Consider the following 18,692-nt stretch of genomic DNA (forward strand, 5'->3'; position numbering starts at 1 on the left):
GTGAAGTGAGGAGAAGCTAACGTCGGCTTCTCCTTTCTTCCCACAGCAGTTAACCCTTCACCACCTCCATTGCGACCAGTGGACCAGAGCACCACACAACACCGACAGAACCTTCTTAGACTGAATAAAGGATCCCGTTCAAATTGACCTCCCATTCCATTAACCTTTGAGTCAAGAAGATCATCCAGAGGAACGATTCTGAAACTGCCCCAATTTCCCCACAACCAAGTCCATCACATTTCTTTCAAGCGAGACAGAAATTTGTGAGATTCTCTGATCAAAGAACCACTGCCCTCTGACCTCCCATCAGAAACATTTAATCATTTAAAAAGTTGCTGTAATACCTGGACTTTCATCAAGACAATCACTTCAATATCAGGACCCAAAATCAATGTCAAAATCATGGACCACTTCAATTGCATGTACCTTGAAAACCTGCATTATTGAGATCACTTGCAGTGACTCCGAGACACTTCACTCTTCACTCTTCCTTGACATTCGTTCAGTCACATGGCAGTCTCTCGTATTTTTCTCCATTTCAGCACCATGGGCAGTCGCAATCATAAAGAACAAAGCCTCATCTTCAGGATCAGCATGCTGCCTCCTTTTAATTGACTTAGACTTCCAATCTTTTACATTTCATTGTTTTTCCCCCACCCTTAGTTTTATCTACCTTATTTCTCCTCATTTTTCTCTTTTCAATTCTCTTTCCATTTCTCTCCTTTTACTTTTTTGTGTTCATGTTTATTTCTGTATTATTCCACATTTTCACCTCGTCCCAGACCCCTTGATTTAACTCTGAACCCTGACTCCCCCTTTCATGAAGCATCAAAATAAGTCATTTACCCCCTCTGTCACTCCTCCTCACTCCACATGCACCCTGATCCCTGACATAGCTCTGACGCGTGCACCTCTGGCTCACTCCCATCAACCTTCACCTCTATCCCGTATCGCTATTTCGCTCCAGTGAATGATAAATGCCCAAAAGGTCAGCTTCCCTTGGCGGATAGCATACTTCGATCAACATTCTGTTGGTTCCATACATCATTCTATCTTTCTGCCAACACAGAATAACGACACGAAAGCCTTCACAATTAAGACTAGTTTTCCATTTTACTGGTTTACAGTGGAAAGGATGTCTTTTTGCACCATTCTTGTAAATGAGGTTGATGCTCTTGCCAAGGCTGACTGCCTTAACTCTGTCTTTGCAGAAAAGGCCTAGGTCTCCAATCCCTGTCTTCCTGTACACTTTCTGTACCTCCTCACTGAAAACCTCCAACAGCTTGTGAGATTCAACCACGGTGAAGAAATTTCTCACCTCTCCACCACTCCTGGCTCTGAATTCTCCACAACACAACACAACACACAACAGGCATTTTAAGGCCATTTTCCCTGCTAGAGCAGGGGTTAGTCTGGTTCTGACTTCTCCACTATCACTAATTCTGACAGCATTAGTACCCTCATACTCAAAATCTGTTCATCTGTTTGTCTACTCCTGCTTATCTGCTCTTTTCAGATCATTTTCCAAGGGCTGTCTGCCTGAATCATGGAAATCACCAACATTACCCAAATATGTTACCAAATCTAACCCTCTTGACAATAGAGCAGTCAACAATCTTCCCATCAATAGCAAAGTAATGGAATCCATAATTACAGCAGACCTCAAGTCTGAAGTTTTCTCTAACTTTCTGGTCTTCGACCATCGGTTTGGCTTTCATCCAGGTCTTCCACCTTAGACACGCTGCTTCTTCCATATCAGGAATGGATAGGTGAACTCTATCTAAAACAAAAGGTCAGGGCCATCTCACTGGACATCTCCCACACATTTGGTTCTGTCTGATACCCTGGTCAGATTTCGAACCTTTCAGCTAATGGTATCCTCCGATAATTTCCTGTGTGCTCGCAAGCAGCTTTCTTTAGATGAAATACTATACCATGCTGTAGTTAGAGCCCAGTATCCCTCAATGTAGTGTTCTGGGGCCAATCATATTATTGATATACATCAATGAGGTGTCTTTGTCATTGGAAAATCCATTATATCAGTTTGCAGATGACTTTACCCTGTGCAGGATAGTTCTGCACCCCCTAGACCAGGCAGGATGCACACTCCTTTTTGCTGATCTGGAGAAAATAAGCAAATAATCATCTACCTAGTACATATCTTTTAACAGGAGAAAGAATTATTCTCACTTTATCCTTCAATAGGGTAAACCCCCTATATTTCTGTGATCAATCTCTGGGAGAAGTAGTGTCTTTGGCGCTCCTGGGCACCACTATTAGCCATAACCAGTCTTGGGCAGATCACATCTCCAAGCTGGCCTATAAAGACGCCAATGTCTCAGCATTCTCCACAGAGCCAAGTCTTAATGTACTGCCATCAACTTAATGCTGAACAAAGCCTTCATCTGGAGTGTCATAGAATATGGCTTCCCACTGTGACCTGGTGTTGCTGTTTCCTATATTGACCCCTTTTAAGTACTGGAATCTAAGGCCCTGTATCATTGGAATTTCTCATCAGGACGCTAAATCACAGGGTATATTACTTGCCCACTGTAGGCAAGTTGGTGGCCTTGCAGTTTCTTTACTAGCTCTATTCTGGCCACGCTCCTCCTGCCCTCTCGCCTCTGCCCATACCCCTCCAGATCACAGAAGCCATGGCAGATACCCTTAAAATGGAATCCTTCTCAAATCTAAACTCATTACTCTCCTCCATTTCTTTCATATCCTTATTTTCTTGCCTGTCAAATGAGCTTCCTGAATCTATTGTTGAGAGCTCTTCCCTACAGTATGTCAGGTCTGCTTCCTACCACTACCGCATGGTCTCTCCCATTTCTACTACTGAACTTGACTATACCCGTTGAGACCTTGTCCTCACCGATTACCTCCAATTTTCCTCTCATCGTGCTGTGATGAACCCCGATTTTCCTGTTTGCCCCATTTTGTATTTTGATCCAATGCTCCAGTCTCTCCCATGAGCCTTGATATCTATACATAAGAAAGAGCAGTGATGAAACTCAACATTTGCCTGCAAACTATATCTAAAAATTGAGTAGACAGCAGGTGGACAGCAGACATTGTGGCAAACAGACACAGCAGTATTAAGTGTAGAGAGTCTTGGTAACAGGAACATTTTAAGACAGATTTCACTTAAATAATAGCAACATTATTTTATATTTACTTATTTATTTCTTAATTACATTTTGCTTTGCTATTATTTTGAATAAATTCATCTCTAAGGCCATTGCTCTTCACAAAAATATAATGTAGTTAATTTAATATCTCAAAATGAAGCAGATGGCAGCCACACAGTTCAAGTTGTAAACCCTATGTTTGGGAGAAGTCAGGTGTGGTGCAGCAGGGAAGGTGAGAGGTTGAGGCGCAGACCTACAGAGCACTGTAAGCTTCGCTGTGGCAGTGGCTGGGCGGCCGAGCCCGTTGGTTGCCAGACAGCGGTATGTGCCTGCATCATCTGGGCCAGTACGATAAAGCAGAAGGCTTCCATCCAACAGCACCCGAACCCTGCCCTCCAAGGTACTGCACGGGGGAACGGCATGGTACAACACCACCAACATAACATGCTGCGGTGCAGCAGGTTGACGGGATAGTCAGATCAGGTATCGAATCTCAAATGTCACTTCACTCATTGAGCCTAAGTCACCTCAGTTCACTAATATGATTCATTCAAGTGACACCATTTATGGCTCGACTTTAAATGAGCTATTTCAAATCAAGAGTAGGTGAGTTACAAATTAGGTTTTAAGCCACAAAAATCATGACTCGATATGACTCGAGAGCAATTCACTAATTGTCAGCTCTGGCACAAAACTAAACATAAAGTAATGAAAAATTACATATTATAATATAAAAAGCATTAGTTCTTCCTTGAATGTCAGACATTCGCAGAACTTTTGCCTGAAATAAAACTTTGGGTGTTAAGACGACAGCCAGGATAAAAATAACGAATGCATCCGCTCGTTCCTTTCTCAAATAATGAGCACAATTATATTATCTACCATATAAAACCGTGTGTGTCTATGTGTGTGTGTGTGTGTGTGTGTGTGTGTGTGTGTGTGTGTGTGTGTGTGTGTGTGTGTGTGTGTGTGTGTTCCCCTTCATAAGGCTAGGTTTTAAAGGCTTTGAGTAGTGCTTTAGGAGGGATTTAAGTGGGGGGGGTTTAATGGGCAATCTTTGAACACAACTGTGTGTCCACCGATTAAAAGACCTAAAAGACACCAATGACCCCGAAGACCCTGAAGACCCAATGGACCCCAAACACCCAAAATACCCCAAAGACCCAAAATACCACAAAGACCCAAAATATCCCAAAGACCCTTAAAGACCCAAAAGTTCCCGAAGATTCAAAAATACCCCAAAGACCCTTAAAGACCATTAAACACCCAAAAGACCCCGAATACCCAAAATATGCCAAAACCCTTAAAAGACCACTAAACACCCAAAATACCCCAAATACCCTGAAGACCCCAAAGACCCTTAAATACACTGAAAACCCAAAATACCCTAAAGACCCCAAGGACCCACAAGACTTAAAAGACTGAAAAGACCCTGAAAACCCCAAATACCCCAAGACCCAAAAGACCACACAAACCCAAAAGACCATGAAGACCCAAAAGACCACGAAGACCCAAAATACCCAAAATATCCCCAAAGACTTTTAAAGAGCCTGAAGATCCAAAAACCCCACAGACTGAAAAGATCGAAAAGACCCAGAAGACCGAAAAGACCCCGAAGACCCAAAATACCCCAAAAACGCTGAAAGACCCGAAAGACCCAAACAATCCAAAAAAACAAAAAGACCCTTAAATAACCTTAAAGACCCTGAGGACCCAGTGGACCCCAAAGACCCAAACTACCCCAAAGATCCAGATTGTGGACCCAAAATACTCAAATGACTCAAAAAAACTAGAGGACCCAAAAGACGCCGATGAACCAGAAGACCCAAAATACACAAAAATGCTGGAGACCCAAAAGACCCTGAAGATCCAAAAGACCATGAGGACCCAAATGTCCCAGAGGACACAAAAGACCCCAAGGACACAAAATAGCCCAATGACACAAAAGACCCCAAGAACTCCAAAGACCCAAAGGAAGAGTAATTATGCCTCTTACATTGGAATCGTTGAGCCTCAAGGTTTGCAAACTGAGCTTGCCTCAAGGCTTGCAAACGTAGATGCTTGCAAACTGAGCCTTAAGGTCGGTGTACAGAAACGGTATTTTATTAATCACAATAAATACATACAAGACACAGGGAGGTGAAATTTGCTGCATGCATGTGATGTGCAATATGCGCAGAGTAAATCGAGTGTTCATTTACGTCTGTAGGATGTCTAATAAATAAAGATGATACAAGCACACCTGACACTCGGCCCAGACTTCAGATTTTCGCATGCTCACGTGGCTGTACCCTCAAAAACTGTTCCAACCCTTCATTTTTGACGGGCTTTATACTAGTAAAGTAAGAATTGTCACTTATTGGCAGGAAGTACCATATTTATAATCACTTCTCTACTATTCGCTGAGAAGACAAAACCCTTTTTTTTTTTCAGAGTGGATGGTCTAACCATTACACCACAGAGTCTAGTGAATGACAGATAAATACATTGGGAGATAGATAGAGATACAGATAGATTGACAGCTAGATATAGATAGTGTTATCCTAATGAATACCCTCAACCAAGAGGAAAAATCAAAATCCGTAATACTCTTTTACTGAGGTAGGTGGTTGCTTAATCTTCTACCAATCCTCATTTTCTCAAATTTGAGACTTCTGCTTTCTACTTTTCTCCATCTCCTCAGAACCTACCAACATCTGCTAAGTTCAAACTGCACACTCATGTTCACTCATTTGTGACCCTTTTATTCTACAACTGTAAAACTAACTTTACATCTGCCCAGCCGCATTCTTCCTTTTTGGCCTCACTTAGATCTAAATCAGGACCTATGAAGGACCTCTTTAACATTGATTATGGTGCTTCTTTGTATTCAAATTGCCTGATTGTTTTACCCTCTTATCCAACGTTGGTATGTTTCCTCAACACCCTTTGTTGCTTGAGCATTTCATGAGCCTCAACATTTGCAAAAATATGTTAATGAGCAAGAAATACACTGGATAGTTTCCCATTGCCATGTCAGTGGATTTGCAGGGGTAGGAATTTGGTATTTGACCAAGGTATTGATACAAATTGGCAAACTCTTTTATAACATATGATGGAATCAAGTTTGGTGGCAAGTTCTGGCACATGAAACGGCCAGCTTAACCCAACCACATGCACAGCATACTTTATTTGAGTACTGTAATGAAATTGTGTCTAAGTTGAACCCAGGTGTTATGCCGACTCTGTCCACTGAGGGGCTCCTATAAGAATTCGGACTGGACAACGCTCCGATTATTCCTGTGACATTTATTCTGTGTGATGTAGTGCATGCTCAGATGGTGTGTGTTACTCATGGTTCTAAGCTTGCTTGCACTAATTGCAAATCCATTACTTACTTTTATGATTACTGAATACTGATATGTGGCTTGTTGGTTTCTTACAGGTATTGCTAGAGATCGATTCTGAATTAAACTCACTATTCGAGACAATGTTGTAAATCTGATTCTTACAACAAGTACTTTTAGTGCAACTCTATGCATGTTACATTTGCGGTACGACCGACCGTACGTCACTGCAGGTTTAACCGGCACGACATGACCGGAGAGAGCTACCGCGGAGCACGCGGATGCTGCCCCTCCGCCGGAATCGGGGACAACAGACACTCTCGAGTATTTCGACCTGAGTGTGACAGCCGCCGCCGTGGCCGCTCCCTCAGCCAGAAATAACGCTAGGTGCTTTTTCTGCGGGAACCGGAACCATTTAAGGTGAGTTTGTCCGGCTAGAGACGCGAAATGTCATTCGTGTTCTCGAAAGGGTCATTTTGCAAAGGTTTGTCGCTCGTCACGGGGCCGGCGACCTCGCTCGACTTTGAATGTGATCCTCTCTCCGCCCGAACCATGACCGGCGCCACGCGCGGCCTTGATTGGGATCGCCCCTCCACGCGGGCCCCGTGCTGCGCGCGCGACCTTGACTGTGAACGAGCCGCCCGCCAAAACAAGTGGCGCGATCACGCCTGTTCGCGGCCCACCCGTCCTTGACTGGAATTCTTTCGTCGCCCAGCCCACATCCGGCTTTGGCACGATCGACGCAAGCTGGCATCAGATCCACACCCGTGGCTCAAGCGCCACCTATCGACGGCTTGACCGACCCACGTTCGGCTTTGCCCTCACGGAGGACACGAGCTGGCGTCGGCTCCACACGCGTGGCTCGAGCGCCTCCTATCGACGGCTCGACCGACCCACGTTCGGCTTTGACTTCATGAAAGATGCTATCTGGCGTCGGCTCCACACGCGTGGCTCGAGCGCCCCCTCTCGATGACTGCAGGACCACCTGGCTTGTCCAGCGCGGTTATTCCACTAATGATTGCGGGGCAACATGCAAATGCCTTAATCGACACGGGATCGACAGATAGCTATGTTGATTTACGACTCGTTCAAAAGCATGGGTGGCCGATTCTCGGGACAACACGTCGAATCTTCATGGCATCCCAAGGGCTATGGCTCCGCACTCGAGGAAAATGCTGACTAAAGCTTGTGATTAATGGTCGCATGTTTCCGTATGTGCATTTAATGGTCTTACCAGCGTTATGTGCGGAAGTGTTGCTGGGACATGATTTTCTCCGACGGCATGGGCGATTGGAAATGGAATTTGGTGGTGCTGATACTCATGCTGTGTGTGCTCTTGCAGGAATGGAAATTGAACCACTGTCGCTGTACCCCAATATGACTACTGACTGTACACCGGGTGCCATTAAATCGCGACGCTATTCCCGGGCTGACACGCAATTCATTGCGGAGGAGACGGCGCGACTATTAAAGGAGGGTATAATCGAACCTAGTCGATCGCCTTGGAGGGCCCAAGTTTTGGTCGTGCAGACCGCCACGCACCGTATACGCATGGTAATCGACTACTCGCAGACGATAAATCGGTTTACACAATTGGACGCCTACCCACTCCCGGGAATGGATTCTCTGGTACGACAGGTGGCACAGTACTCGGTCTACAGTACTTTAGATCTTCGTATCATCAGATTCCAATCTCCGAGGCCGATCACATCTACACTGGGTTTGAATCCGGACAAAGGTTGTACCAGTTCACCCGTCTACCTTACGGGGTCACAAATGGGGTCCTGCTTCCAAAGGGCCATGGACGACCTCATTGCTAAGGAGAGCTTAACCGATGTCTTCGTTTATCTGGATAATCTCACAGTTTGCGTGTACGACAAAGCCCATCATGATGCAAATCTGAAGCGCTTCCTCGAGGTTGCGCACAAGTATCGACTGACTATGAACGAGGATAAATGTCGCTATTCCGCTCGAACGATAGATCTCCTGGGGTGCACCGTGACCCACGGCGTTATCACTCCGGACAAGGAGCGACTGCGACCCTTGCTCGACATGGCCCCGCCCCTCGACCGTGCTTCTTTGAAGCGTGCTCTCGGGCTTTTTGCTCATTACTCTAAATGGGTACAAAATTTCTCTGAGAAGCTTCGTCCACTTGTGGATTTCAAAGAGTTCCCCATGGCTCACGCAACTAAGGCTGCTTTCCATGGCCTGAAGTCCGACATAGCTGGCGCCGCTGTGTCAACGATTGACGAAAACAAGTCCTTTGTTTTGGAAAGCAATGCATCGGATCACACGATAGCTGCTACACTCTCCCAAGGGGAGCGACCTGTGGCCTTCTTTTCAAGGACTCTCTCCTCGGCGGAACACTGACACTCGTCTGTCGAAAAGGAGGCGTACGCCATCATCGAGTCGATCAGGCACTGGCAGCCATATTTGCTTGGCAGATGTTTTCAGATCATCACGGATCAACTGAGTGTTGCCTTTATGTATGACACGCGCCATGCTCAACGCATTAAGAATGAGAAAATCACTCGCTGGAGAATTTAGTTGGCCGATTTTTGTTACACTATCAAGTATCGCCCGGGGTGGGATAACCTCGTAGCGGATGCATTATCACGGCCACCGGTGTGTACAAGCCTCACCTCTTTTGAGGATCTGCGCATCCTTCATGACAAATTGTGTCATCCCGGAGTGACGCGTTTAGCTCATTATGTGCACAGTCGTAATTTACCCTATTCGATTGAGGATATTCGTCGGCTATGTCGCACTTGTTCCGTTTGCGCTGAACTCAAACCTCGCTTCTACAAACCTCTGATGGGTACGCTGGTCCAGGCCACTCAGCCGTGGGAGCGTTTGGCTATGGACTTCAAAGGGGCCCTGCCGCCTTCGTATCTACCGTCTTGTCCGGGCATACTGGCTTCGGGCAGTTCTCGTTATCTTCTCATGATAGTTGATGAGTTCTCCAGATTTCCCTTTGCTTTCCCGTGCGGCGATATGACCGCTGCCACAGTTATCTGGTGTCTGCGGGAGTTGTTTTCTATGTTTGGGAACCTGGCCTATGTCCATACTGATCATGGAGCAGTGTTCTTGTCCCAGGATGTGAGGGCATTCTTTCTCCAGCGGAATATCGCTTCTAGCTATACTACTCCGTATAGGCCCCAGGCGAACGGACAGGTGGAACGCTTTAATGGCATTATTTGGAAAGCCATTGCTCTGACCCTTCGGTCTAACGGTCTAGGGTTGGACCGATGGACCTGGGTGGTACCCACCATGCTCAGCTTGATCAGGACTTTACTGTGCACCGCTACTAATCAACTCCCCACGACCGTATGTTTCGTTTTTCACGTCGTTCTGTAGGTGGCCGTCCTTTGCCGGGCTGGCTGGCTGGGCCCGTACCAGCTTTCCTCAAATGCGCGGTTCGCTCGAGTAAGTACGAACCCCTTGTCGACAAGGTTCGTATTCTCCAAGCCAACCCAGAGCACGCTCGAGTGCTGATGCCGAATGGACGTGTCTACCATCTCGGTACGTCATCTTGCCCCATGCGGGGATACTGTTGAGCCGGACTACGGCACGGTTAATCTGACAATGGAGAATCTACCGGCTATCCCACCGCCAGATGCGCCCGATCCGGATGGCTTTGTGGGGCCACCGCCGTCACCCGAGTTAGGTGATCATTCCAATGCGGGAGATTTCGATCTCGGGGATGTGGCACCTGGTGCCTATCGGACAAGCGCCGGGAGAGAAATTCGCCGCCCCGACCGCTATGGCTGGACTGACTGACATGGACTGCTGCTACCTGATATTACTCTGCTGCTAACTAATGTTTCTATGCTGCTATGACTTGCTAGCTTGACTTCCACCACTAGGGGTAGTGTAGTTTTAACGGCGGGGAGAATGTAATGAAATTGTGTCTAAGTTGAACCCAGGTGTTATGCCGACTCTGTCCACTGAGGGGCTCCTATAAGAATTCGGACTGGACAACGCTCCGATTATTCCTGCGACATTTATTCTGTGTGATGTAGTGCATACTCAGATGGTGTGTGTTACTCATGGTTCTAAGCTTGCTTGCACTAATTGCAAATCCATTACTTACTTTTATGATTACTGAATACTGATATGTGGCTTGTTGGTTTCTTACAGGTATTGCTAGAGATCGATTCTGAATTAAACTCACTATTCGAGACAATGTTGTAAATCTGATTCTTACAACAAGTACTTTTAGTGCAACTCTATGCTTGCCTAAAACCAGAGTAATAGTTTATAAACACATTATATTCCATTTGGAAACAAAGGCAAGACAAACAACCTGGAGACAAACACACTACCTCTGAGCTACCCTATCAGCAGGGGAATCATGTATGTTTGGTGCAGTTGGTGAAGATGACAGAAATTCAGAATGAATACAGAAAGCGCTGCAAGTGAATCAAAATACAGAATGCAGAATGAGGTATGAGGTATGTGTGAGATATACAGTGTCAACGATACGAAAGTGAAATCATGCCAACATGGCTGTTCGACCTTACCGCAGACTGTGCACATTGGTGCCACCATAGAACCAACTGTAACTTATATTGCTGGGGTAGGCTTCTGCACGGCAAGAAAACAATGCATGCTGGGAAGCATTGACAGTCACATTCCTGGGGGGCAGCACGATGACTGGGGGTCCTGCAGAGAGACATAATACGTTTCACTTAACAGAGTCTCTCCAACTTACATCAAGCCAATTTTTAAGGGGTGAGGCCACAATGTTCTTCCATTCTATCCAACCCTCAAAAATGAAGAAGAACCTTTCTAACCCACCATGTTTAATTCTACATGGTTCTAAAGTGTAATTCTAGAGGGTTCTAAAGGGTAACACTAAATGGTAATTGTTGTGAAATCAAACTCAGACCTCTTTCAAGAAATGAGGCTTTATTGAACTATTTCTCTACCCATTCCTAAAACACAAGAATGCAGATTGTTAGTTCCATAAAGAAGGCAATCAAACATACATCTCCTTCTAGTTTCCTGCAAGCAGGCATTACGCACCTGTTAAATCTCAGTAGTCTACAGCGCTGGGATACAGAATGCCACCCGATCACGCACCAAATGGACACAGTTTACATACAACTCCCTCAAGGTCGTCCCTTCGCTCGGATTGTCTCTTCACTCAGCTCGAGACATTACAACATATTTCACCATATTAATGCTAAAGGATTCTAAAGGGTAATCCTAAAGGATTCTAATGGGCAATTCTGATGTGTTCTAAAGAGCAATTCCGATGGGTTCTAATGAGCAATGGGTTCTAAAGAACAATTCTGATGGGTTCTAAAGAGAAATTCAAAGAGCAATTCCGATAAGTTCTAAAGAGCAATTCCGATGGGTTCCAAAGGGTAATTCTAATGCGTTCTGAAGGGCAATTCTAATGGGTTCGAAAGGGTAATTATAATGGGTTATAAAGGGTAATTCTAGTGGGTTCTAAAGGGTAATTATAGTGGGTTCTAAAGGGGTATTCTAAAGGGTTTCATTTGTTTCTAGGCTTTGCCTATTTCTTATTTAAAATGCCAAACTGAATCACTTCCTTCAGACATGGGTGCGTTTTCGTTTTATTTTATTTTTTAACATCGCTCACAACTCTAGTTTGAACCTCAAAAAAATGGAAAGTGTTTATGCGGTGAAGGAAACACCAAACATGGTCAAGAAGTGTATTCGTTAAAGAATTGTCTATAATGTAAAAACAATGTCAGTCAGGATCCACGTGTCCTCTTCACAAACAACTGATTGCTACTTGTGTTTATAAATCCCATGAAAGAAATTTCAACACCAGGTATAATGTAAATTAAAAGGTTTAGTCCTTGCGGCAACAATTTTAAGAAATTTCTGGTATGACACAATCTCAACCATAATTATATTGAGAATCTGTGAAGGCTTATAACTTTGCAAGCTGGTGAGTTGGTTAGTTTTTAAACTCTTGCTCTTTCTTATATAAAAACGCATTTAATTAGCTCTTCACCTGCACAGCAGGAGATGGTGTTTTGCAGTTGTGTGTGTGTGTGTGTGTGTGTTGTCCAACATATAACTTTTTAACGATTTGAACCTTTGTCATCAACTTTTTAACAAACCTTTATTATGAGAATATGGACAACGTTTTTTAAACTTTTTTTTTGAGCTGTTGTTTTCATCAAGTTTAGTTTTAGTACAAAGCAGATGTGGATGGGCTTTGCATTTTGGGATGCTTTCTAGTTCCTTTTGCAACTGACCTTGAGGGATGCTCAGACACATTTAATGAGGCACAAACTCAACAAAGGCTAACACCTGGTGAGGAAAAAGACGAACCTTGGACCAGAAGCCGTGTCACATGCACCACCTCCCCGTGCACAGATGAGGCCCAGCACGCATAGATCCCGCTGTCATTCCGTTGAGCTCCCACAATAACCAGGCGGCCATTTTCCAGCTGCAGGAGCAAGAGGGGAAAAAGAGAAGACCACTCCTTTTGCATCTTCAGACACATAGGGCTGCCGAAGCAGCTATCTCGGCCAGTGGGTACAATCCTGGACAGGTTGCTACTCTGTTGCAGGATACCCGAATGGCTCATTCGTCCCAGAAGGCTGGTGCTCATTTTGCCGACCTCGGAAGGATGACTGGTTGAGTCAACCCACTTGGTGTTAATCAACAGCATGACAGGGGCTCAAACTCAAGACCCTGAGATATTAATCCAGCCACCTTAACTATTAAACCAACACCAGGCTTAAAGAGAGGAAGGCTGATATATTATTACTGCTTATTAAAACTGGTCAAACATGACATAAAACTGAGAAATAACAAAGCAACAATTTACATAAAGAATGGTGCAGAAATTGTGCAAAAGTGAAATGTATCTGGGGCAAGGTCTGAGGGAATGGGATATATGGTGAAGTGCACCAACACCGAAGAATGGCACTTTTATTTAAAAAAAGAAAAAAAAGAAGAAAAAAAAGGAACTACAACAAAAGAAAATATATTCTTATCGGATTCCTCACCTGGTAGCGGAGGCTTGCTTGAAGTGGATCCCCATTCTTTTTCCATGCTACACGTGGCTCCGGTTCCCCCACAGCAGAGCAGTAAAGGGCAACATTAGCTCCTTGTCTTGCCTCCACATAAGGTGCTGGTGTATGTCGGAAGCGAGGTGGTGCTGCAGAAAAAACCACCTTAAAAGCCAGGCCCAGAATACCACTGTTATGACCTCAATGCAACTGCCATGCTCTGAATGCCACTGTACCCCATATTGATAAATGAGGGAGGAGCATTTGTGTTCTGCAAAAGCACTAAATCAGACACTAAGCCAGGTCACAGGCAATATATGCCTTGCCTATTTCGCTGAATGAGAGGGCAGGTAAGTTGGTTGCTGAAGAAGTATACCAGTTACAGAGAGGTAGGCCCAGGTCCCATTAGCACTGGGGTCGTAGTCTCGATCTAAGAATAGGACTCGACACTCGTACCAACCGCTGTCCTCAGCCTGTATGTCTCGCATATGCAGGGAAGCTGCCTGCACAAGACTTGCCCGCCCTTGGATCGTGAGAGATAGGGAAAGAGCAAACTTTGGTCATCAACTACAACAGGGGTAAATTCTGCACCAAAATAATATTTTGACCTAATAAATAACTAACTACATATAATAACCTCCATTCACAGAGAGGGAGTACTATATATAATTATTTTGGTTAAGCAATAACTTTTTGTACTTCTTCTGACCTCTCAGTTTGTGATATTCTGAACTATTCTCACCCATGTCACATTGAATGCATGTTCCACCAGCCAAACAACTCGATAATTGGCGTTATGGCACTGAAAGTTATTTGTGAAATTTACGCCACATGAGTACTCGCACCTTCCTTGCATGGGACATTATTGTTTTTCATTTTACAGTGTATCAATTTTACTTGCTGTTTAGGATTGGAACGATCATCATTTAATATTCGTACAAATTAAGCCTTTGAATTAGAAGAGGAAACCTTTGATTTGGGCCCAGTTTTATGCCAAGTATGCAAAAATTGTAAATTCCTCCCTTTCCCTTCACCCTTACGAAAATATAATGTAGGTGACCCATTACCAGGCCACAGCTCCCATTTTGTAAAAGCACCGATTTACCTTAATTAGAGGTTTAAAAAAAACCCAAATGTGCATACAATAGTGAATTTACAAGTAATCTAGGTTGCTCGGTAGGGTTACGGGTTGGCCTGTAGGGTTTTGGGTTGCTCGATAGGGTTTTGGGTTGCTCGATAGGGTTTTGGGTTGCTCTGTAGGGGTACGAGTTGGCCTCTAGGGTTACGTACGGGTTGGCCTCTAGGGTTACGTGCGGGTTGGCCTCTAGGGTTACGTGCGGGTTGGCCTCTAGGGTTACGTGCGGGTTGGCCTCTAGGGTTACGTGCGGGTTGGCCTCTAGGGTTACGTGCGGGTTGGCCTCTAGGGTTACGTGCGGGTTGGCCTCTAGGGTTACGTGCGGGTTGGCCTCTAGGGTTACGTGCGGGTTGGCCTCTAGGGTTACGTGCGGGTTGGCCTCTAGGGTTACGTGCGGGTTGGCCTCTAGGGTTACGTGCGGGTTGGCCTCTAGGGTTACGTGCGGGTTGGCCTCTAGGGTTACGTGCGGGTTGGCCTCTAGGGTTACGTGCGGGTTGGCCTCTAGGGTTACGTGCGGGTTGGCCTCTAGGGTTACGTGCGGGTTGGCCTCTAGGGTTACGTGCGGGTTGGCCTCTAGGGTTACGTGCGGGTTGGCCTCTAGGGTTACGTGCGGGTTGGCCTCTAGGGTTACGTGCGGGTTGGCCTCTAGGGTTACGTGCGGGTTGGCCTCTAGGGTTACGTGCGGGTTGGCCTCTAGGGTTACGTGCGGGTTGGCCTCTAGGGTTACGTGCGGGTTGGCCTCTAGGGTTACGTGCGGGTTGGCCTCTAGGGTTACGTGCGGGTTGGCCTCTAGGGTTACGTGCGGGTTGGCCTCTAGGGTTACGTGCGGGTTGGCCTCTAGGGTTACGTGCGGGTTGGCCTCTAGGGTTACGTGCGGGTTGGCCTCTAGGGTTACGTGCGGGTTGGCCTCTAGGGTTACGTGCGGGTTGGCCTCTAGGGTTACGTGCGGGTTGGCCTCTAGGGTTACGTGCGGGTTGGCCTCTAGGGTTACGTGCGGGTTGGCCTCTAGGGTTACGTGCGGGTTGGCCTCTAGGGTTACGTGCGGGTTGGCCTCTAGGGTTACGTGCGGGTTGGCCTCTAGGGTTACGTGCGGGTTGGCCTCTAGGGTTACGTGCGGGTTGGCCTCTAGGGTTACGTGCGGGTTGGCCTCTAGGGTTACGTGCGGGTTGGCCTCTAGGGTTACGTGCGGGTTGGCCTCTAGGGTTACGTGCGGGTTGGCCTCTAGGGTTACGTGCGGGTTGGCCTCTAGGGTTACGTGCGGGTTGGCCTCTAGGGTTACGTGCGGGTTGGCCTCTAGGGTTACGTGCGGGTTGGCCTCTAGGGTTACGTGCGGGTTGGCCTCTAGGGTTACGTGCGGGTTGGCCTCTAGGGTTACGTGCGGGTTGGCCTCTAGGGTTACGTGCGGGTTGGCCTCTAGGGTTACGTGCGGGTTGGCCTCTAGGGTTACGTGCGGGTTGGCCTCTAGGGTTACGTGCGGGTTGGCCTCTAGGGTTACGTGCGGGTTGGCCTCTAGGGTTACGTGCGGGTTGGCCTCTAGGGTTACGTGCGGGTTGGCCTCTAGGGTTACGTGCGGGTTGGCCTCTAGGGTTACGTGCGGGTTGGCCTCTAGGGTTACGTGCGGGTTGGCCTCTAGGGTTACGTACGGGTTGGCCTCTAGGGTTACGTACGGGTTGGCCTCTAGGGTTACGTACGGGTTGGCCTCTAGGGTTACGTACGGGTTGGCCTCTAGGGTTACGTACGGGTTGGCCTCTAGGGTTACGTACGGGTTGGCCTCTAGGGTTACGTACGGGTTGGCCTCTAGGGTTACGTACGGGTTGGCCTCTAGGGTTACGTACGGGTTGGCCTCTAGGGTTACGTACGGGTTGGCCTCTAGGGTTACGTACGGGTTGGCCTCTAGGGTTACGTACGGGTTGGCCTCTAGGGTTACGTACGGGTTGGCCTCTAGGGTTACGTACGGGTTGGCCTCTAGGGTTACGTACGGGTTGGCCTCTAGGGTTATGGGTTGGCCTCTAGGGTTACGGGTTGGCCTCTAGGGTTACGAGTCGGCCAATCAGCTGACAGGTTTGGCTGGTCGGGTCGCAGGTTGGCCTAAACATTCCAATCCGAACATGTGGATCATGTGAGCGAAGTCAGTTTCAAATCGCTGTGCTAACTGTATTTATCCATCGTCTCACAATGTCCTTGTAATTCATGTAAAAATACCCGATTTCTCTTAATGTACTTATCCTGCTTGTGGTTTACGTACAAGTTCCACCACAAGCATTTGATCAATTTTGGGTTTCAAAAGCTCAGAAAGAAAACATTAATCTCGTTGTATGTCCTTTTATTCCCGTGCAACAGCGGACTTACACGACGAGATATTAATTGATGCAATTCATACATTGTAATTAAACAATGTTATGTCATGTGCCACGTGAGTGATTTTAACAAGCACAACTGTGTAAAACAGCGCATTGCAGCTCGTGATTCAACTTGAACCTGATATGCAGTACAAAGCAGACCTTGTTGTCAAACTGAACTCGTTTTCGCGAAGCACAACATTGTCTCTTTCTGAGAACACGGCAGGTGATGATAATGGACACGGTAAAAAATACCTGTGTATGCAGGATCCACCCGTGCCGGGTAGGAGCCGAACTGAATGAGGAGTGGGAAAGGAACTCCTTGTTTGTACCATTCGATCACGTACGGTGGGGCACGGCCGCTCCGTGCTACGCCCAAGTCACAGCCCAGCACGGCAGATTCCCCGGCACGTACCGACACCGGGGGCAGCCGTAGGTTAGCCGCCCCACGCCCTGCATCCAAGTACATGCACCTTAGTTACGAAGAGCAACAAAAACCATGAATGGGAATGTGTCATTTGTGAGGGAGTGACTAATTGTCTGACTGCCCGGATCATCACCTGGGCACCCTTCTTCATTGAGATTTCAATTATTTTAGCCCACATCTTCAAATCGGTAGATGTAGTTACACGATATAACACACACACACACACGCACACACACACACACGTACACATGTACACACACACACACACATGTGTACACACACACACACACACATGTGTACACACACACACACACACACACACACACACACACACACACACACACACACACACACACACACACACACACACACACACACACACATGTGTATACACACACACACACACACACACACACACACACACACATGTACACACACGGTTGTTGTCATTGGAAACAACTGTGGTAAGATCGTTCTTTCTTGGGCAATGGCCCCTAGGTGTCGCTGTTATATCTAATTACTCCCGCCAGGGAGTAATGCATTCGATTGTGTGTGTGTGTGTGTGTGTGTGTGTGTGTGTGTGTGTGTGTGTGTGTGTGTGTGTGTGTGTGTGTGTGTGTGTGTGTGTACAAGATATCTGGAAAAGTTCTGAACGGATTTGGATGAAAGTTGGTGGGATGATTGCCCTTGGGATAAGGAAGAATTGATTAGTTTTTGGTGAAGCTTAGGATATTATTCCGGATCCAGGAAGTTTTTTCGGATTTTTTACCATTAGAAGATGGGGCTCAGCAGGGCCACCCACGGCGGGAGTCTGCGCTCTATTGAGTGGCGTTCCAGTTGAAGAGATGTTTTTCTCTTTCTATCCACTTTTCATTTGACGATCTTTACAAACTTTTGATGTTTCCTCACTCAAACTACTTTTATGTTCACTTTTTCATGGAAGTTTCTTGTGGTGTTGATCAGACAATTTTTTTGGCCCGTCTTCCACGCACCAGCTGCCAAGGCCTGGCATGAGAATGAAGGTGGCAGGAGTTTTGAATTTGTTCCAGGGTGAGGCGATAACACGCCTTCTCTTCGTGAAAGACAACGTGGGGCAATCAATGTCCGCAAGTGTCCCGGGTTGACGGGGCGTCCAGCTTAACGCCCATCCAATGGATGGTGCACATGCGATACCTTACCCTGCCTGTGGACCACTATACTAGTGTGAGGGTATACAGTTAGGCCGAGATATGAACCCAGGCAAGCCAGCTCAAGGGTGAGTTTGCATACCTCGAGGCTATCTGCCCAGCACACTACTCCAAAACAAGAACAACGAGAACGGCACTTGGTAGAG

At 46.6% G+C, this 18,692-nt stretch overlaps 1 protein-coding gene across 2 annotated transcripts in view; it reads right to left on the reverse strand.

Annotated features, from left to right (window-relative positions):
* LOC137431696 (protein turtle homolog B) overlaps nt 1-18,692 on the reverse strand; it is a 127,904-nt gene that overhangs the window by 104,782 nt on the left and 4,430 nt on the right. The window contains exons 2-7 of one of the 2 annotated variants that reach the window (XM_068123320.2): nt 17,188-17,385; nt 13,835-13,981; nt 13,456-13,607; nt 12,773-12,890; nt 10,981-11,122; nt 3,389-3,534 (exon numbers count right to left, since the gene is read on the reverse strand). In XM_068123320.2, the coding sequence (XP_067979421.2) occupies nt 3,389-3,534; nt 10,981-11,122; nt 12,773-12,890; nt 13,456-13,607; nt 13,835-13,981; nt 17,188-17,385 (903 nt within the window). Of the gene's footprint in view, nt 1-3,384; nt 3,579-10,980; nt 11,123-12,772; nt 12,891-13,455; nt 13,608-13,834; nt 13,982-17,187; nt 17,386-18,692 lie in introns of both variants that reach the window. The other variant, XM_068123319.2, reaches the window with a different exon arrangement.

This window comes from Myxine glutinosa, chromosome 7 (assembly GCF_964187855.1).
Source record: "Myxine glutinosa chromosome 7, kmMyxGlut1.1, whole genome shotgun sequence".
Classification (NCBI taxonomy): Eukaryota; Metazoa; Chordata; class Myxini; order Myxiniformes; family Myxinidae; genus Myxine; species Myxine glutinosa.